At 41.7% G+C, this 22,188-nt stretch overlaps 1 protein-coding gene across 3 annotated transcripts in view; it reads left to right on the forward strand.

Annotated features, from left to right (window-relative positions):
- Positions 1 to 22,188, forward strand: part of notch3 (notch receptor 3) — a 64,215-nt gene that overhangs the window by 6,126 nt on the left and 35,901 nt on the right. For all 3 annotated transcript variants that reach the window (XM_008104238.3, XM_008104239.3, XM_008104241.3), the window contains exon 2: positions 10,773 to 10,854. In XM_008104238.3, the coding sequence (XP_008102445.1) occupies positions 10,773 to 10,854 (82 nt within the window). The remainder of the gene's footprint in view (positions 1 to 10,772; positions 10,855 to 22,188) is intronic.

Below are 22,188 nucleotides of genomic sequence, written 5' to 3' on the forward strand. Positions count from 1 at the left end.
TAGGAGTCAAGCATCATTTTGCTTTGCAATTGGAGCAGTCATATTTAGGGCCTCTTTCAATTTCAAGCTTCCTTTCCTCACTCCGTGTGCACAGAGGTACTTTCACTAATGTAAACCCTGATCTATTCCAGGTGGTTGTGAGATCAACAGCATCCAGTTGTGCCACAACCATTTAATTACAGTAGTTGGGTATTGAAAGAACATTAAAATTCAGGCAGCAGTTCTTAATAGTGTAATATTTTCCTCTTCCTTCTTTATCTGCTTTTCCTTTTATGCTATGTCTTTTTAAACTGGAAACCCTCTAGCAGAGGCTGTCTTATTTATATTGCTCTATAACCACTTTGGGGATCTTTCCAGTTGAAGAGTTGAGGTAAAGAGGTTTTAAAATACAAATGGGCAAGAGGGCAGTTTCTCTCCTATCTTTCCCCCTTGCAGTGTCCCCCAAAACATGGCACTATAGCTCGGGTTTTTTTTTTGGTCAAGGTCCTTTTCTTAATGCACATTTTTGAGCATGGGGGTCAAGTAAAAATTACATCATTTCAAAGTGCTGGGGGGCTTGCAATGCCCCCCTGCATGAAGCAGAGTCTAGAATCTGTGGGTCCCCAGATGTTTTGGCCTTCAACTCCCAGAAATCCTAACAGCTGGTAAACTTGTTGGGATTTCTGAGAGTTGTAGGCCAAAACACCTAGGTACCCATAGGTTGAGAACCATCTGTCTAGAGCCTGTATGCAGCCGTATTGCCTCACCCTGGATCAAAAAAATTAAAAAATCATATTTTACTGTCCTGTACTAGGATTTGAAAGTGCTTCTCCTTCCAAACAGATTGTTGTATTTTATGCAGGCACAAAATTTAACATAGGTGTGGAATTCTGACAGCTGTAAAGCTTACTATTTCTTCTTTAAATCAGGTTTCTAGTCCTTATGATCACTGGGAGGAAAAATGGGGGCTGAACAAGGCTTCCAGTAGTCAGGAGATTGGACTTTGGGTTTAAATCTGGTTGCTAGTCCCTACTAGCACAGATCCATGAATCAGTGGAATGTCTTACCAAATTCCATGGGCCTCGCAGTTGGATTTAGGTCTCTAACAATTTCTCCCACCCCATGGTGGCGCAATGGGTTAAACCAGTGGTTCTCGACCAGTGGGTCCCCAGGTGTTTTGGCCTACAAATCTCAGAAATCCCAGCCAGTTAATAAGCTGTTAGAATTTCTGGGAGTTGAAGGCCAAAACATCTGGGAACCCACAGGTTGAGAACCACCGGGTTAAAACCTTGTGCCAACAGGACTGCTGGCACAAGGGTTTAATCCAGGGAAAGTGGGTGAGCTTCCTCTGTCAGCTCCAGCTCCCCATGCAGGGACACAAGAGAAGCCTCTGACAAGGATGGTAAAACATCAAACATCAGGCAGCCCCTGGGCAACATCCTTGCAGATGGCAAATTCTCTTACACCAGAAGCGACTTGCAGTTTCTCAAATTGCTCCTGACACACACACACACACACACACAAACAAAACCCCTACGACTAAGAAGAAATCATGGTAATTGATGCATGCAAATTGACTCACTTTGCATAATACGTCCAAGTCATAGTTTTTCAGCATTTCTTGGCTCAGAATATAGTATACCTTGGCAGAAAATTTTGGTGTTTTTAAAAAGTAATGAGTGTACACAGTTCTGTTTATAAGTGTCTGCCAAAAAGGGTCTGAAATCACTCAACCACACCCTACATGGTAAGCAAGATATGTGGGTGGTACCCTTGTCCTGGGCTGTTTCAGTGGCACTGTGTAAAGTCTTTCCAAGGAGCTCTCTCTTTCATTTTGGGATGTTGTTTTGAGAGATGTTCTTGTGGAAGGTTTTTGGAAAGGCTAGCTGTGCCATGGTGATCACCACGAACTGCAGCAAGACAGTGGTTTTTCCTGCTTTAATTGTGCAGCATACCTGGCCACAATCATTTGCTAGTTAGATTAGTAGTAGTGGGCAAGGGGACTCTTATAGGCAGGATGGGGAAGCCAATGGTCCTCCAGATGTTGTTGCACTGCAACTTCCATCAGTCCTAGTGGACACATGCAATGTGAGGGACAGTATGTGTTGCCAGACCAGAAAAATCTGGATGGCCACATGTTGACCATCCCAGTTTTAAGGGGAGCTAATCTGTTGTTTTGTATCTGTTGAATGAGAAATGCCAAGAGTTATACAGAATGTGACTTTGTATTTTAATACTATAAGACCACCAGCAACGGAATGGGCCCAGGATGATAATCTCTAGTTTATCTCTGGTTATTCGCTGTATATCAGTGACGGCTTCTCCTAAAAGAGAGATTGGAACACAAGGAGGAGTCCAGTTCATTTGGAAGTCTGTGCATGTAAAGTGAATGGAGATTTGGAGATGGAGAGCCATAAGATTTTGAGGGTGAGCCCATTGTAGAAAGCCCTTTGATAAAATTCATACAGGGGAAGAGGGTATAGTGCATCCTCTGGTATATCTATTCCAGGATCAGATTACCAAGGTCTCTCAGAAAAGAAACTCCTAATAAAATTTCTTACTAGTGTACGCATGAATTGCGAATATACAGTGGTGTTTCCAGAGGTTACTATTTTAATGCCATCTGTTTCCAGTGTTTCCTGTACTGCACCTTTCCCCAATCTGGTGCTTCTAAGCAGTGCTTAGACTTCACCTCCAGCCAACATGGTCATTGATTGCTGAAGTCTGACATTTGGAGGTTACTAGGAAGACTGCTGTGGTCAATATGCCAAGAAGACTTGGAATGGTTGCTTCAGTTCACTGTCTTTCAGGAAGTGTTGAAGGTACTCTGTACCTGCACAACCTGTGGACTTCCAGCTTTTTGAGACTCCAGCTCCCAAAAGCCCTAGTTGGCCTGTCCAATGGTTACAAATTCTGGGAACTAAAGTCCAAAATACCTGGAGGGCCACAAGTTGTATTCATTTACAAGTAGACTTAAGAGATGAGGGTTTGTTTGGACTGTGTTGGTCTTGTTTCAGAAAAAGTAGTCATCTTAGTGGAGCTTTAGCTGATACCACAAAAGCTACCAAATTTTATCTAATGGATACTTACGAATCATGGTCATGTACTTAGTTGTAAGATTTTGTCTCTACTGAAACATTATTGTAGAGTTTGTTCATTGTTAAAGAGCCAGATTGACTGGTATCTGGATAACATAGAAACTATTTCCTGATAATAGGCCCAAATAACCCATCTTCTTAAAAACGTTGGCATTACAAAAGGAAATTCCCATGGGAAGAATGGCTACATAGAATAGTTTGCCTGTTTTGAATGAAGATTCATGACTGAAAGTATATGGTGTTATCTGGAAGGATTTATTTCTGGACCAGTTGATGCACATCCTTTTCTGTGTTGAAAGAGATTTGCCTTACTCAAGCATATGTGAAGTTTGAGGTCAAGGCCAAAGTTTCACAGTCTGTGATGTGTCATGGGAGTCAGGCAATTTGCAAAGGAAGTCTGGTTAACTGCAGTGCCATTAAAACTAGTTCTACCTATTTTATCAAGGTAACAGTGCTGGTGTCTGAGCCTATTTCGAGCTACTGGAGGTTTACCTGCCTCTCTTTTGAACAGACAATTTTTGTGATAACTTTATAAGAAGTCCTTACATACACAACTAAGTCCCTCTCTGCAGGTAACAGGTTTTCAGCTTCGTTGGGATAGTATCTCACTTTGTGCTGCAGGAGTTTTGTGGATGTTTGTTGCTTTTTGTATGATATATGATACTAAGAACACAGTGATTCCTGCTTGTGGCACATCCCGGACTCTGTTGACCTAATTTGAGGCTTTGCTGTTGACTGCCTTTCTGTGTGTGTCTTCAAAATTATACGACTCTTCAGGTGTTTTGGTAGTTGTTGTATCACAGTGCAAGAATCAAGAAAATGTATGTGTCCCAAAGAATATGTGCCATTCCAAATGTACAGTTGTGTGACTCTATGGCAAAGTGTTTTGTACATTGTAGGTCAATGGTTCATTTGCAAGTCATGGGTCCTTGTGAAATGGCTTGGAGATACTTTTCATGCCAATGTTACTTTGTTGCACAGACTATATGCTCAAGAGATTTTAGGTTTTCATGCTTCCTCTGCCATCTTCCCAAAGAGGTTTGGGGCTATAGAAGTCTTAGGAAAGGAAGAAGATATTTTCATGGAGGAGGATCATGTAGTGATCAATCGTTCTTACATGTTTTTAACTGATATCCTATGAGCCAGTGCGGTGTAGTGCTTTCATCATTGGACTACAAGTAGAGACAAGGCTGCCAATACCTGTTCAGTCAAAGAAACCCATGCAAAGAGAAATTCCCTTTGAACAAATCTTGCACACAAAAAATACCCATGATCAGTTCACCTTAGGTTACCATAAATTAGAAGCTATTTGAAGGCACACAACAGCAACAACCCTAAGACCCATTGATTTCAGTGAATCTAATTTAAGCATGACTACATCTTGATACAACCTGATGTAAGCAGATGTGCCATTTAATTAAATAGCTATAATTATAAAGTGCACATACAGTGAAACTTCTGTTGATTCAAACATTGAGACAAGTTAATTTCTGACTTAAGTCCGTATGAGTTAACATATTGAAAAGAGGAGTGTCAGGAATGAACAACATTAAAATACATGCAGGATATTAATGTGGATGAAATAATCTTTGCTTTCCTTACAAATCCATTTTCAACACCAGAAATATGCCTTTCTGGTGTGCCTTTGGCACTCACCCTCTTGAATAGCTCAAATCCTAAATAAAATAGGATATGTATTGATAGCCAAGCGAGAAAAGCTTGGGATAACTGTGTATTCTATTTTTAACTTTCAATAGTGACAGCTGGAAAGGGAAATATCTTACCTGGGAGGGATTTGAAGCTCAGAGCTAAAGATTACAATTAGTAAGGGACGGAAGTAGCCTTGCTTTTCTCTGTCTGATTATCTTTTGGAATGGCAGTTATCATAAATTCTGCCTCTTCTTTCCAGACTGAAAATAAGGTCTGGCAACTGAGAAGTTTTCTCCATTCTCACATGGCTGTCATAATTGGTCTTCTGCCAATGAACTTGAGAATCCTAGAAAATGGCCCCAAGTGGGAGTTTTAATGTTAAATTTAATTGTTAGTCCCAGTTATATTCATGGTGTTTACCTAAATGCAAACATAGAAAGTTCTCATGGGTCGGTGGGTCTACTGACAGTGAGAATAACAATTAGATTTAGTCCATATAAACTTTAGTCACTGTGATTGCTGTGTAGTTAATATTGGAAGTAACACATTTGTCCTCTTCTTGAGAGCTAACCTAATCCCCTTGAAAGCACTAGCTCCTGCTTGTTGTTTGTTTTGGGGCTATAGTTGCCTGACTAGGTATACCTGGATGAGAATCATGTGGCCCTGCGGATGTTGTTGGACTACAGTTCCCAGCACTCCTTACCATTGGCTATGCTGGCTATGCCTGCTGAGACTTGCAATTCAACAATATCTGAAGAGTTGCATTTTGTCTAACATTGTGCTAACTAAAGAGCAAAACTGTCAACCATGGATGAAAACAAACTTAACAAGAAACTATTGTTGCTGGCTGAATAGAGAACTAGGCCTTAAAAGATACTTTGGCAAAGTGTAAAAAATAGTTATTGTATATGATGACAAACTGGGACAGCAAACAAAGAGTTCTTCAGATTTGGAGAGAAATTAATGATCGAGAGTAGTGTTTGATATTCCAAGGTCTCAAAAAAGCATTTAAAAGAATTTAAACTACAGTTATGTTTTTTGTAATATATTTTCTCTTTGGTTTCTTTTGTCACAGCAAGACGTGTCTGATTAAAACTCTTTCTAATCAACTGTACTGCAGTATAGATCAAAATATAACAAATGATCTAGTGAAACAGGGCATTAAAGACAGGATCTGACACAAACGCACTGTCCTTTTCAAGATATATAATGATGTTTGTGTTCTCTTCCCCTCTTTAAACTTGTGCCAAGACAGTCATGGCCTTTACAGAATCTTATGAAAATCAAGCAAATGTTTTTAAATTTGCTTCTTTTGCCCATTTTTTTTTGTTCTAGTTATGGTATATAGAAAGTAAAAAATGCAAAGTATAGAAAGTAACAAATGCAAAGTACAGAAATCTTGCCTGTTTACTAGTAGGAAGTCCATTTTATCCCAACTCTTGTCTTCTGAGAGTTCGTTCTGGATTTTCCTATGACTCTCCTTCACTGTAAGAAGAAATCTGTTTAAAAATTATTTCAAGGATATGAAATTCCAAAAAGAAAGTTGAATTTTTCGTATTTATCCTGATTTGTTGGTAAAAACCACCATAAAGATGGGGATGTCCCTGTACCTATTTGTATCATAGGAATGCTTTTTCTATCTGGATTACCAAATCATTATAAAGGTCCCACATATCTCTGTTTAGAAGGTCAGATTGTGTTTAGGAATTCTTTCACACTTCAGGGAGAGGGGTTAAATGTTGCTTGCATGGGTAGATCAGGGTTGCTTGTCATTGTGAAGGGGAGGATGGATGGAGGGGCGAGAAGCCTGGATTCCTAACATATAGCAAGAGCAGGGGGATTAAGTGGTCAAAGCAGTGGGAGCCAGGACTCCTCAATTGTAGTCTGTGGCTTTTCACAGCCTTGATGGGTTGACCTCTGCCACTTCTTATTCCCAGTGGTTCTTTAAAGAGCATGAGACCTATTTGCTTTCCAGCTTGTTTCAGGATGGGCTAATGGAAAACTGGAGCCTTCAGGAGCTCATTTTCTGCCCTATTTGTTACCCCACATATATATGGAGAGGAGGTATGATAGCCTGTGGTTTGTTGCACTTGTCCTGAAATCCTTGAGCGGCCTGCTTGTATCTCGGTTTCCTCTGGTCTTTGAAGATAAGGTCCCAGGCAGAGGCTGAGCACCAGTACTGTAGACATGAGACTCCTTTGCACCTGGCCTGACACCCAGGAGCCAGTGTTGTGTTGGAAGGTTGCCTGCAGAGATTGCATGGAGGGGTGCAAGCTGGAGACTTTTTTGAGGAGAGTCCAGGGTTGTGGGAGCACATTCCATGGGCTCAAGTGTGGCTTTGCACTCCTGGGGGGGGGGGGGGTGGGAAGGTTCAGTAGGAAATTTTGGGATTGTGTTGTCTTAGGAATGCAGTCTGCTGAAGTCCCTCCTGGCTGTATGTGTTGAGTGCTGTGAGATGGCATGCTCGTTCCCATAATGAGTGCTATGCTTGTCTCTTTGAAAGCATTCATGTGATGGCTGTGTTTTTAATATTTGAAACCTTCTAGAAATGTATAGGGATCTCTGCTGTGATAAGATACTGGAAAGGTTTGTGTGCATGCATACACGTGACATGTGAATGTACAGTATTGGGAATGCTTTTCCATTGGGTACTTAGCAGCTCCAATCAATGTGTGAGAGAGTGGGTGATGGTGCTTCTATGTATCTTTGTAGTTGTTGGAAACTTATTTGCACTCAACAATTATCAGGCAACCTACCTGTGTGCACCCTTTTTTGTAAGTCTTAAGTAGAATTAAAGGGAGTGCTGAAAACTGCAGCACCACGTTCCTTTTGGGGACTGAAATCTTCTAAGAGCCTGTATATCTGGGGTTGCCGAGAGCAGTTTGTTGCAGCGCTGTTTCTGCCTCTGCCTGCCGACAGAGTGAGGGGCGCAGGGAGTGGGGCAGGGGAGCCATTGTCTGCACTTGATCTGTGTGCTGGGCACGCACTCTGCTACAAGTGGGTCTCTAGAAAATGGCTGAGAGTGAGTGAAGCAGCTGGGCCCCAGCTCCTTCCATCTTCTCTCGGCTCTGAAAAGGGGAGGGGTTTTCCAGCCTCTGTCCTCCTGCTCTGCAGCTGCATTTCTCTTGTTTCATAGATCCAGAGCACTACTATCTTCTTTTGAGCCTAGAGGTTATTGGGGTGGGGTAGAGGGGGGATGCTGTTTCTCTCATTGCAGATCTTCTATGGGGCCCTCAAGCGCCCCACTCCAAGGGCAGGCTGGTAAAGGGGTTTGCCTGTAATTTCCCCAGCCTGGGCCCCCCAGAAAATGTGCTTTGCTTGGCTTGGGTAATTTGCTAATTGGCTCCTCCTCCTGTCCCACTCAGACCAACACATTGCATGGATAGGTTTTCTTACCGGTCTCCTTAAAGCGAGAGGAGGAGGAGGAGGAGAAGGGAATTAATCTGGGAGTAAGGGGGCTCTCCATTTGCAAGCTGTTTGAAAATATAGCCTCAGCATAAAAAAGGCTACCCATCTTGATTTGTCGAGGTCAAAGCTGCTTCCATTGGCCATCTGGGGGAACAATTCATTATTGGGGAACAACTGTAATCCCTTGAGGCGGTCTCACAACTCGAGTGAATTCCAATACCCTGGGGTTGCTGAATCCTTAACATGGTGTGATGAGAGCATGCACAGATCCTGGTGCAATCCTGTTTCTTCTGGTGTGACCCCAGCTTCCTAGAATTGCTGCATTTCCCCTCCTGGTTGCAGATGATGTCAGGTTCTTCTTTCTGTTGGTTTGGCATGGATTGGACCTTGAATTGGTCCCACTGCTTTTACTCCGAGGGAACAAAGTTACCTGTTGTAATATGACATGTCGTACCTGTGGCCTTCTAGTCTTTCTGGGACTGCAACTTCTGCAATGCCTCACCATTTGCTCTGCTGTCACCAGGGCTTTGAGGAGTTAGCTAAAACATCTGGAGAGTCACAGTCACCCACTTCTATAGTAAGTGGTAGTTGAATGTCCAGTTCATGCAGACTGTAAATGCTTCCCCACCTAAGCCAGCTTGGAATAGTGTATGTGGGGATGAACTCTTAGTATTGGCTTTCTCATGTTCCTGAGGAACATGTGTGAGAAGGATCAGACTTCCTAGATGAAATTTGGAGGAGTCCTTCCACTTTCACTGTGCTGCCATCTTGTTTCATTCTTTCATTTTTGCTCCATGAGGCTTAAAGAGAATGTCCAGAGTTTCAGGCCAACTTCTCATTTTTGGTGAGGAATAGTGGGCTTATGAGAGCCAGTGTGGTGAAGGGGTTAGCTTGTTTTGATACAACTCTGAAGGCCAGGCTTCAAATCTCTACTCAGCCATGGAAATCCACTGGTGATCTTGGACATGTCACAAACTCTCAGCCCCTAAGAACAAGTCTTGCCAAGAAAAACCCATCATAAATTCGCCTTAGGGTCGTCATCAGTCAGAAATGACGCAGCAACAAAATGAGTAATGCTCATAGGGAAGGAAATAGTCCATGTGAAATGTGTATTGCTCTTCAAAATTCGGAGACTAAAAGAAGCCAGATGTAGCCTATAAAATGGCAATTATTCCATTGGTGCTGTAAATGATTTTTAAAGTGACAGTGTAGTTGGGATCTGTTACATTTTCCCACAAAGCATCAGAGGAAATGAGCTGTGGGGAAAATACTGGTTCTTCTAATGTAAGAATTTGCAGATGGTCATATTTCTTTCATGTTTTTTTTTTATGCTGGAATTCTGTATAGGTTTTGTACGTGGAGTAATGAAGCTCTCTTTAAAAACGATGTAGGTGTTGAGGTTGCAGAAACCCAGCTAACTGGGCTTATTTGTAGCTTGTGAGAAATTTGTCCATCCTCCACCAGTTTCTGCTACTAGATGTTGTCCTGTGTGGCTCTGTGAAGTTACAGCAGAACAGCATCCGCTTTCTTTTCTTGTGGAGATGTAAAATTCCCAGAAGTTTTAAGATAGGATGGAGTGAGGGGATATTCCTCACATTCCTTCAGTTTCTTGGGAATGTATTCTTAACACTACCAGTAGCAGTTATTAACTATTTTCAAGTATGATCATTTTAGCAAGAAAAATGTGAAGTTGAGGGCAAAGCATGTGATTGCAGAGTTTGCCCTCAGTCATCAGGGGGGAAAAGGAAGGAAGGCAAATTTATCCAATCACTGCCATCTCTCCTTGGGATTAATCCCATCCAAGAGCCCGGAGAGCTGCTGCCAGTTGATGTGGTAATAATACTTAGCAAGAGGGATTATCTGAGTTTGGCATAAAGCAACTTTGGGAGAATGAAAGGCTGAAGACAAGAGGTTTCAGGAATATAAAACCCTAGGAGTTCTCTGTGAGATCATTTCATCTCCTGGCCCTTCAGTATTTCCCCTTCTCAAATACTGTACTTCAGCCCCCATCACCTCTAACCAACATGGCCAATGGTTGGGTTTTTGGGGAATTGTGATCTTTTCAGGGATGAAAGTAAGGCAAGGCTAATTTGAATTACTATTTTATGCCCAACATGACTCTGGAAGTACAGTAGAGTCTCACTTATCCAACGCTCGCTTATCCAACATTCTGGATTATCCACGCTTTTTTGTAGTCAATGTTTTCAATACATGGTGATATTTTGGTGCTAAATTCGTAAATACGGTAATTACTACACAGCATTACTGCGTATTGAACTACTTTTTCTGTCAAATTTGTTGTATAACATGAAGTTTTGGTGCTTAATTTGTAAAATCATAACCTAATTTGATGTTTAATAGGCTTTTCCTTAATCTCTCCTTATTATCCAAGATATTCGCTTATCCAACATTCTGCTGGCCCGTTTATGTTGGATAAGTGAGACTTTACTGTAATAGAATGGCAGTGATGGCCATCCTTAGCAAGGAGGGCAGAGTTTGGACTGGATAGGGTAACCTGAAAGATATATAACTGTTTTGATTGATACCTGTTTTCCCGTTTTTCCTAGCCAAAGTATTTTGTTTTCTTTGCTGTAATGCAATGCATGCTCTGACCAAACTTCTTATCTTTTCCAACAGGTGTACAATGCTTGGATGGTGAGAAACCCTGTGAAAACGGTGGGAGTTGTGTTGTCTACTCCAACGGGATTGCTGCCTGCATGTAAGTGAAATCACTCCACAACCCATTTTAGGGGCTCATAAACGGCTTGTGCATTGAACCAGTTTACATGATTGCTTGTAATGGATAGACTAGTGAGACAATATGGGAGCCATAGATTTGTAATTATGAAAGCAGTAGTTGCAGATCAAGGGATTTGAGATATAGCTAGGGAATTATGGTAACACACAGTGTGAGGTGCAGTTTAAGAGAACTCTGGTCTTGTAATAGGCAGCATGCTGTGTCAGGGGCCAGAGCATCTTGCTCAGTTGCTCTATGTTAGATGTGTGGGAACTGGGAGGTACTCCTGCTGACAGCTACGCATTAGCTTTTGCTATAAAGCACAGACTGCTCTTCATCTAGTCTGCTGTGAGACGTTTGAGCAATTTAATCTCAACATCAAATGAGAGCCAATGTGATCTAATGTTGGATATACATTACAGAAACCTGAATTCCTGGTCAGCCATGAAGTAATGACAAGGAAGAAGGGAAAGATTAGTTGGATTTTCTGCTTTAATTGCCTTGCATGGTTGTTAGGAGGACAAAATAGGCTATTGTCAGGATCAAAGCCACAGTGAGTTCATGTGAGGAAGGATGGAATAAACATGAAAGAAACATAAGAGTGAAAAGAATATTACCTTATATACTCAGGTAAAAATCTAGAAATTTTAGCCAAAAATATTGAACCAAAATCCCTGGGTTGACTCACCTGTGGGTCGATGTACTTTAACTTATCAAAAAAGGAACCATCCCCTTCTCTTAGCAGAGTAATAAAAAGCAAGTGTTTAGTCTCTTCCAGGAAAAACCTAAAATAAGCATGTGGCACAGCTCTAGTGGCAACTTCCCCTTTCTAAGGAATGACCCTCAACTTACGCATGAGTTTATATTGGAATCAATAATCTTGATTCCTCCTCAATTTATACATGAGGTTGACTTACACATAACTATTTACGGTAATATGGGTTATTTCAATTCATTTTTATCAAGAAAACTTTAAATCAGAAACAGGAAACTGACTACTGAGACAGGCAGACAGTTGGGTCACAGCAAAGGAATACTGAAAAGGGATAAAGAGATTCTAGGGAAGCTAAACAATTGTTGATGTGTCTTCAGTGCAGAAGATAAAGGTCACAAAGTTATACCTGAAAACAGGTGAAAGGGAAAACGTAACAATATTTTATTGATACTTCTAAACAAATAGGGTTAAAAAATCAAATCACTGAGACCAGTTTCTTTATTTTTTAAACCATGTGTGAAATTGCTGCCTTATTAACAAAATATGTAATTTGTCTCTAGGATCATGGAAATTAGATTCCAATATTTGTTTTGGGTAAATTGGTGGTAAAGCATTATAAACATCTTCCTGAAAAACAACTCTGCTTCGTTGAGTTTTTTAAAAATGTCAGTAAACACATAGTGAAAGGTGATCTGCTAGCCATTGTTTGTTTGCTCGGACTTCCTGAGTCTTTTGGCAAGAAAACTCTCCTGAGCAAACGTAGCAGTCTTTGAAAAAGAAGACCTTGCAGATTGCTTTCAAGTCATTTCTGGCTTGTGGACACCCTAAAGCAATGGTTCTCAACCTGGGGTCCCCAGATGTTTTTGGCGTTCAACTCCTAGAAATCCTAACATCTGGTAAACTGGCTGGGGTTTCTGGGAGTTGTAGGCCAAAAACATCTGGGGACCCCAGGTTGAGAACCACTGCCCTAAAGCATCCCTGCCATAGCAGTTTTCTTGGCAAGTTTTGTTCTGAGGTGGTTGTCATTGCTTTCCTATCAGGCCGGGCCCATACAAACCACTATAGCACTCTTGTTCTTTAATAAGAAAAGTGGTCCTGGTTAAAAATATAGAAGCTAAAAAGTAAAAATAAGTGGTTCTTTCAATGGAGGGATGCAGGTATTTTGATAGGCATATCCGGTAGAGACTGGTACTTTTTAATTAATATGTAGATGTTTTAGAGTTTGAGGCAAGTAATGACATGGGTAACTATGCTGAGGATACCAGAATCTTTAGGACGATTGAAATAAAAATCAATTGGGAAGAACTTCATAAATGATACTCTCCAAATTGGAGATGTTAAAATGTTAAATGTGATTCCAAGTTAGAATAAAGTGATCTACCTGGGATCAGTAATTGCAATTTTACCCTGATCTGATCTTTGCTGGCTGTGTGTGTGTTTGTGTCTTTTCCCCAACCTTGTAATAACTAGAACCTGTGGTCATCCACTGGGTGCTGGGAGATTTTGGAGAAACAAAAGGAAATTTGAATAACTTTTAAAAGGGATTAGATAAATTGAAAATGGATAAGGCTATCAATAACAGCTGCTGGTGAGGGGATATATGCTATCCTGTATTGCTCTGAATAGTATTTGCTGGAAAGATAAATGAGAAGATGTTAATTGCATTCACGTCCTGCTAGCATGGACTTCCCAGATGTATTTGGTTGACTACAATATGAATAGAATGTTAGTTTTGATAGGTCTCTGGTTTGATTCATCTTGGCTCTTACGGGCACACTGAGAGTTAAAATGATGATCACCATCTGTGGTGTGTGCATGGATATAGTGTTTAATCCTTCCCTTCTTTCCCAATCTTAGTCACTCCCCAAATTACTAATTAGTCCCTCAGTAGAAAACATACAGGTTATAGCAGTTGTGCAGGTATAGTGGCTTTTGGAACTGGAAAAGGCTTCACCCCAATTAAATCTAGAGCTGTCTGTAGCTGCTTTTAAGTAAAAATGAGAATGTAGGAAATTAGAATCATAAAATCAGAGTTGGAGGAAACCACATGGGACATCCAGTCCAACCCTCTGCCATGCAGGAGAAGCACAAAGTACCCCTGACAGATGGCCATTTGTTTAAAAACCTCCAAGGAAGGAGTTTCCACTATACTCCAAAGAAGAGAGTTCCACTGCTGAATAGCCCTCACAGTGAGGAAGTTCTTCCTAATGTTCAAGTGGAATCTCCATTCCTGTAATTTGAACTCATTGTTTCGAGTCCTAGTCTCCAGGGCAGCCTGCTCCCTCTTCCTTATGACAGCCATTCAAATATATAAACAAGGCAATCATGTTTCCTCTCAGCCTTCTCTTCTGCAGGCTAAACATGCCCAGTTCTTTAAGATGTTCCTCATAGGGCATGGTCTCCAGACCTTTGATCATTTTAGTTGCCCTCCTCTGGACACCTTCCAGCTTGTCAATATCTCTTTTAAACTGTGGTGCTCAGAACTGGATACAGTATTCCAGGTGAAGCCTAACCAAAACAGAGTAGAGAGGCACCATGACTTCCCTCAATCTAGACACTATACTCCTTTGATGTAGCCCAAATCCCAATGACTTTTTTAGCTGCTGCATCACGCTGTTGGCTCATGTTCAACTTGTTGTCCACAAAGACTCCAAGATCTTTTTCACATGTACTTTTGTTGAGCCAGGCATCACCCATGCGGTATCTGTGCATTTTATTTTTTCTGCCTAAGTGAAGCATCCTACATTTTTCCTTGTTGAAATTCATTTTGTTAGTTTTGGCCCAGCTCTCTAATTTGTTAAGGTCGTTTTGAATTCTGATCCTGTCTTAGCTATCCCTCTGAATTTGTTACCAACTACTAAATTTTCATCCAAGTAATTAATAAAGATGTTGAACAGTACTGGGCCAGGACAGAACCATGCGGCACTCCATTAGTCACTTCTTTTCAGGCTGAAGAGGAACCCTTTGGGTTCGGTTGCTTAATCAATTACAAATCCACCAAACAGTAGTATTGTCTGGCCCACATTTTTCTAGTTTTTTTTTTACAAGACGATCTTGGAGGACCTTGTCAAGCACTTTACTGAAATCAAGATTTGCTACATCCACAGCATTCCCTGCATTCCCTGTTGCCTGTTCCATTTTCTGGACAATTGTCTGCAAGGCAACTGAGGAATTTGTTGGACTTTATACTCTTGACTGTTTGTTTTCCAGCAAACATCAGAATAGTTGAAATTATCTATTATCTCAATATCTCTCCTTTCTGCACGTTTGGTCATCTGTTCAAGAAAGGCTTCATCCAGGTCTTCAGTCTGGCTTGGTGGTCTGTAGTAGACCCCACAGCTACATATTTTTCAGTTCCCATTCCCTTAAGGCTTATCCAGATGTTCTCAACCTGGTTGTCAGAATTAAAGTCCTGCATGGACCTCTGTGACTATGGACCTCTATCTTTTCCCGTTTTGTTCCTTGCCCATAGATGGTCATGGTTGGGAAGTTAGAAAGATGTTGTGGGATTATTTTGTATTACTTTTGTAATATACACTGAATTTCAGTAGCCTGGATCATAATGACAAGTCAAAAAAAGGAGGGAAGGACAGACTTTCTGATTTGTTGGATGGCTTAATTGTAATGAATTTGATGTCATAATGCATTGCTGCTCATGAATTCTTCTTCTTCATAGCCTGATGATCGAGCCAGGTCACATGACACTTGGTGGTCTGTCAATTTCTCTCTTACGCACAAACACACACTACTTTTCTGACTGTTTTACATTCAATAGTAAAGATAAAAGATTCTCTGGACATTAAGTCTAGTCATGCCTTGGCTCTGGGTGGTGGTGCTTATCTCCATTTCTAAGCCGAAGAGCCGGCGTTGCTCGTAGATGCCTTCAAGCTCATGTGGCCAGCATGACTGCATGGAGTGTCATCATTTTTCTGCTGAAGTGATACCTATTGATCTACTCACATTTGCATGTATTCGAACTGCTAGGTTGACAGAAGCTGGGGATAACAGCAGGAGCTCACCCTGCTCCCTAGATTCGAACCACAGATCTTTTGGTCAGCAAGTTCAGCAGCTCAGTGGTTTAACTGGCTGCTCCACCAGCTGCTGCATTCAATGGTCTGGAGCTATTGGCCTTGATGTGTTTTGCCCTGAACCTTCTGCTGCCGAATTCAGTTCTTTGGCCAAATGGCAGGTGCATAAATGAATTCAGTGAATGGTGTGCTTGGCTTGGTGCTGCCTGTGTTGGAATCCAGGACAGGTGGATCTGCCTGCAGCCGCCACGCCCAGAACAGGTGAATCACTGGGAGGTGGAAGGCCTGGCCTGGATTCCTGGATGGGACCAGACAGGACAAGAAAGTACTAGCAGCCAGCCGGAAACCCTGATCTGGAGTCCTAGGACAGATTGCTGCCGTCTGTCTGGCACTGGAATGGGCTCTTCGCCAAGTGTTCAGGGATTTTCAAAAGCAGTAGGCGTTTCTGGGGGTGCTCTGGATACCTTCTCCTGGGGGTTCAGGAAAGAGGAAGAAAAAAAGAAAAAGAGCGCTTGGCAGCATGGTCTGAAACCTGTCAGACAGGTTGGGTGGAGAGCCTGGGAGTGCCCAGCGCTAAAGGGAAAATGCTGTCCTCCTCCTCCTCCTCTCCCCCTTCCCTCCTCCTCTAAACACCTGCAAAGAGGCCTCTTAAAGGGGCGGTCTCCTTTTAGGCCAGGTAATGCCAAATCAAAAGGGGTGGACAATGGGTGGTTTTCAATTAGTATGCCCCCCCCCCTCCAATGGTCTGGCTTTTGTTTGGAAAAGAAAGGTAGGTGGGGCTTGCATAAAAACTGTCACTCATTTAAAAATGAATGTGAATATATGTTCTTGGGAAATTATGTCCTTAGTTTTATCTACCTAGAAGGGTGTACAGAGTAGAGGGGAAAGTAAATACCGTATTTCCTCAATTATAATACGTTATTGAATTTAAGACACACCCTTCTTTCAGTGCCACCACCACCACCAAAAATACATAAGATGTACCCAATAAGATGTACGGCGCTCCATACAGTCATGCCGGCCACATGACCTTGGAGGTGTCTACGGGCAACGCTGCTCTTCGGCTTAGAAATGGAGATGAGCATCAACTCCCAGAGTCAGACATGACTGGACTTAACATCAGGGGAAACCTTTACCTTTTTTACCCAATTTTAGATATGTTTATATAGGAAAAAATTGCATCTTAGAATTGAAGAAATACAGTAGTTCTGGAATCAGCAGTAGGGAGGCTGACCCCCAAAACTGCCTTGGGATGTGGAATGGGCTTAGTGTGTGGCCTCATATAAGAAGTTAGGTCACTAGATGGGAGATGTCACAGTTATACAATACAGGTTGCAATTTTAAATTCCAAGTTTAGTAGTTGCCACAGAGTCTCATCTGTCTTGATTTTAATTTTAAAAGTATTTAGTATTTTTTTTACAGGAAGAAGCATACAGGACTAAAAATGCATGACTTTGATGGTTTTTTTTTACAGCTTTGGTGCTTTGGTATGTTTGCCCCTTAACCTGTTCAGTCACAAAGAGACAATTTAAATATAAAAAAGAGAAAGAATGAGAATATAACATTTCTGCTTGTAACCTGTATACTTGCATAGTCAATACTTGTAAATGGGCATATTTATTTTAATTCTTGAATTGAGGCTTCTTGGAGTTTTGGCCCTTAGTTTCTGTTATCTTTTGAGATACAGGCCGGATGGGATTCACTAGGTATTTATTGCTTTACGAGAGATAGGGAAACTAGCACAAGAAGACTTGATTCTCTTAGGCTACAACCCTATACCTACTTTAATGATAGTAAATTCCATTCAGTTTAGACTCCCAAATCATCACAGGAATAGAACACAGTAAAATCTCAGCATCCAACCAATATATCCCAAAACTAAGGTTTAAATTTCTGTCGTCTTGTTATGTAGTGGCGTAAATACCCAAAAAGTACCAGATGTCATCTAATTTTGGAAACTAAGTGGTTCAGCCCTGGGAGACTACTAATAAATACCTGATGTTGTAGGCTATATCTCAGAGGAAGTTGCTGCCAAACCCATTTCTGAGTAGTCCTTGTGTATGAAAACCTTATGAAATTCATGGAGTTGCATAAGTCAGTTGGTGATTTAAAAGCACATGCATAGTTCTTGCTTTGAATTAGTTTATTCCATGATACAATATCATATAGGACACATGAATGCATGCCATCCCTGCAGTCTTATGGAGTAGGCAATTTCTTATAATTTTCAATGAGTAATCATCACTGTTTGGAAAAACACCTTTCTTTTAATGTGCTCTCATTTGGAAACTGTCAAGAGAATATGTATCTTTTGTCAGCAGCAGGTTCAGCATTTGAGTTGTCAGTACTCATTGTGTGTCTTGAATTTCAGGTTTTGTCTGTCAGCCACAGAGGAAAAGAACTGATTCCAGATACAATTCCTACACCTCCAGAGCCAAATTAAAGGGTGTTCGTTTCCTTTTAAAATTAGGAAAATGCATGTGGCTGCATACACACACACACACACACACACACACAAATACGTGTGTGTGTGTGTGTGTGTGTGTGTGTGTTTAGATTACAAAACAGTGTCACTGTTTGAACTGTTGATGCATTGGGTTGACTACCAATGTATCTGTCCAGATCAGCTTTTCCTTGGGCTATCTATATTGCCATTGTTTGATGGCTGTGTTTTGGTTTCACAAAAGTCCCTATTTGTATGACTAATTTCTTAGGACTTTGTGATAGGACCATGAAAAGGACACTTACTTTACTGGGAAATGCCGTGCATAAGGAGAGACACAAAATCCTTTTTTGTTCCCTTGTTTCTATCCCCTTCCCCCCCCCCCCCCAACTTTTTCTGTGTGCCTTCACATTGCATACGTAAAGTAAATATGGCGACTCCATGATTAGCAAAGGGTTTTCCTAGCAAGAAATACTCAGAGGTGATTTTGCCAGTTCCTTCCTTGGTAATACAGCATGTAGTACCTGGTATTTTTTGGTGGTCTCCGACCCAAGTGCTAAACAAGGCTGACTCTGCTTAGCTTCCAAGATCAGACAGGGTCTGGTTCCTTTTAGGGCAGGCATGACCAAAGTCCTGCCCAGAGGCCAATTGCGGCCCCTGTTCAAATTTCACTGGTCCTCTCTTTCCAGGCCTCCCTCTCTCCCTCCCTTTCTTCTTTCCTACCTCCTTGACTTCCTTCCTTCTTCCCTCTCTTTATTGGCTTCTTTCCTCTCTTCGTTCCTTCCTTCCTTTGTGGGGATCAGGGCCTGGAAAAGGTAGGCTCCTCAGGAGGAGAGAGAGAAAGAGAGATGGCAGTTTTTTTGTGTCCCTTCTCCCCAACTAAGCGTCTCCTTCTCGGGTGGCTCCGGTCTTGGGCATGCTATTCCAGTGACCCCATCTCTCTCTCTCCCTCTCCCTCTCCCTCTCTCTCTCTCTCTCTCTCTCTCTCTCTCTCTCTCTCTTCCCCCATAATTTTTCTTTATTTTTCTGCAAAGTAAGGCTCCCCAATTCTCCTGCTTGCCCCAGGTGTTCACGGCCACCGTCGCTACTACTACACAGCTGGGAAGGGCTGGTCCTGGAGGCTGAGCGCTTGTCTGGCTTCCCTCCCTCTCTTCCTTCTCTCACCTACATTTTCCAAAAAAGCTTCCCTTCGCTGCGGCTCCTCTCTTGGGAAGAAAAGGGGAGAGCCAGGTGGCAACTATAAGACCCCTTGCCACAATCAAAGCCCTCCTGACAGATGGCCATGCCACTGCCTCTGCTGAAAAACCTCCAGAGAAGAAAATTCACTGAAATTTAAGGCAGCATATGCCCCTTTCTGAATGACTTGAAGGCACACAACAACAACAATACTAATTAACTTGACTCTCTCATCATCCAAAAGCAGACCCACCCTTCCCATTAAAAGACTGGTATGTTTACGTTGATAAAGGTAGTTCTTCATTTTATATATTGTATTGTTCTTTCATGGTTGTTTTTTTTTTTTGCAATACAAATAAGACATGCAATGTGCATAGGAATGAATTCATGTTTTTTTTTTCAATCTGTAGTCTGGCCCCCCAACAGGTGGAGGGACCGTGAACTGACCCTTGGCTTTAAAAGTTTGGAAACTCCTGTTTTAGGGTATTTAGACCTCACCTTTCCAGTTTTGTAATCCCATAATTTGGCTTCAGATTTTTTTATTTTATTTTGGACACTTCTTTTTTAACCTTGATTTCTATGGTGAAAACCCAGGTGAAAAGGGGGAAATGTGACTCTGTGCTCCTATTATGGATAAAGTAAAGCCCTTCTCCACTCACTTTATATATAAACAAGGTAGCCATATGAAAATAAAAGAGGTGCCTGTTGCTTCTGTTGTGTCTAACTTTGCCTTTAGTATTAAGTTAAAGTGCCAGGACAGTTACTGATATGGCCTTGTTCTTTTATTGGCATTTTTTGGGGTATTTTGATCCTGTGTGGCTTATTGGTGGCATAAGATGGCCCAGACATAGGCAAACTTCGGCTTGCCAGATATTTTGGATTTCAACTCCTTCAATTCCTAACAGCCGGTATAGACTGTTAGGAATTCTTGTGTAGTTGAAGTCTAAAACATCTGGAGGGCAGAAGTTTGCCCATACCTGAGACGGCCAATTCCAGAGCAGTTGAAGAACGCAGAAGAAACAGTAAGGCAGTGTGCGCCTCTTGATCCTGGTATCATAGCCCCAACAGGAGTTATGATGACTTGAGGCTGAGAGCATTTTTGGACATTATTTGGAAGCACTAGTAGGAGGCTGAATGAGTCACTTGCACATCCTCTTGTTTATGCTTCCTGTATAACAGCGTAAGATGAAAATTGCTCCTCAGTCTAGTAAAATGAAAAAGAGGCATGCCCTGCATTGTTTTGCAGGAAGATACCCAAGTTCCTCATGTATGTGGAACTCATGCTACACACATGTGGAGCTTGTTCATCTTCCTGAAGGGAAGATAACACATCTCACACTCTGAACATGAACATGGAAAGCCCAGAAGGAAAATGCCAGAGTTACTCCCTTTTGTGGGTTGCACCAAGTTTGTTTTGCTTTGTTTTCTTTTGAGGTTTTGAATGCTGATCTTTAGTAGGCCTTTAGTATTTGCAGTGAAATAGAAGGAAGCTGCCCCTGCCTTACCTGTTTGTCCCCTTAATTGGGAAACTGTGTATTTGAGCAGGATTCAAAGAAGCACCATGAAACTAATGAGTAGCAATAAACTCTTTTACCTCCTGGAAATACTAATTTGGGGGTTATGGCTCTCTATCTATTCTTCCCCATCTCTCAAATTATAGTAGAGTAGGCCAATTTCCACAGGGGTTGGGAGCAAAATCCCTAAGAAGATGGGGGAAAATGCAAATAAAACAACCCATTTTTTTTAATGGGAGAGAAGTTCTGTCTAGGAATCTTTAGGTCCTTCACGATGATCATACGGTCAACCCTAACCCTAACCCTAACTGGCCTAGATATTCCTAAAAAAAAATAAAAATCAAATCAAATCTATAAAAGTTAACGCTGCAAATTTGGTGAGTTGATTGTAATTAAAATTTCCTCACAACTGAATTAGGGCAAAAGGAGTTTTGGAGAAGAAAATAGAATTCTAACTGGTGTCTATAACTCTCTTGCTACAACACAAGTGGTCTTGTAGCTTTGGAATGTGGGATAGGGGAACAGAAGACAGGGATACAGAAGCATTGCCCCACTCTGTCACTTCCATCTATTTTCACATTTGTACAGGAACAAAACATTTTATTTCAATTGATGTGTAGTTTGTGCTATTTGCTACTTGGTTTTATTTAAATATTTGCAATCCATTTTGGCTGTTTGCCATTGTAAGACTTCTCATAATGATTGCTTGTAGGTGTACTTGTATGCTGGGTTCCAGCTGACTAGTAAGCAAGGGTCAGAGCTACATCTTAGCTACTGATCTGTTTGCATGGTGTGATTAACTGTCTCTAGTCTCTGGCTTGGTAGGAGAATTCAAAAGTTTTGAGTGCCAGTCCTTGGAAAACAGGACACTAGAGAGGTGTACAGGTGTAGGAGCTTGGTTAGCTTTAGGGGAGCCATGTTGTCCTGCTGACCTTATCCAAGTTCTCTTTAGGGAACTATGGTGAGAGAAACTGCATTAAATGTGTTCTGCCTGTAGTGCCCCAAGCAGACCTCAGTCATTCAGTTTTGGTGCAGGGCCTGAGGCCTATTGGCAATGCCTGCACAGCCCTGGGGTAAAAGGGGATGAGTCACAGAGCGTTGAGCGACATGCACAGACAGAGTTGGTGATTCACATCCCCAGGGGAGAGGTACAGAAACCCAGCTTTCCTCACTGGATGTGAACGGGCAGGGCCACGGTGCCAGGGCTTGCTTCCCAATGCAGAAAAAAGAGGCTTTCTTCTTTGGGGCACCCAGTCACCCCAGTTTGGCAAGTGAGATTGCTGTCGTACTGCCCTGAGGGTAAGAAGGAGTTTTCAGTAGATTAACATGTTGGTGCAGGACTCTGCTTTGCCATGAGCCTGTATTCTTGTTCTGCGTCCATGGTAGAAGAACTTGAGAGAATTCATTAGGTTCTGCGGCATACTACTAAAGACCAGACTA

Source organism: Anolis carolinensis, chromosome 2, assembly GCF_035594765.1.
Source record: "Anolis carolinensis isolate JA03-04 chromosome 2, rAnoCar3.1.pri, whole genome shotgun sequence".
In the NCBI taxonomy this organism is placed as follows: domain Eukaryota; kingdom Metazoa; phylum Chordata; class Lepidosauria; order Squamata; family Dactyloidae; genus Anolis; species Anolis carolinensis.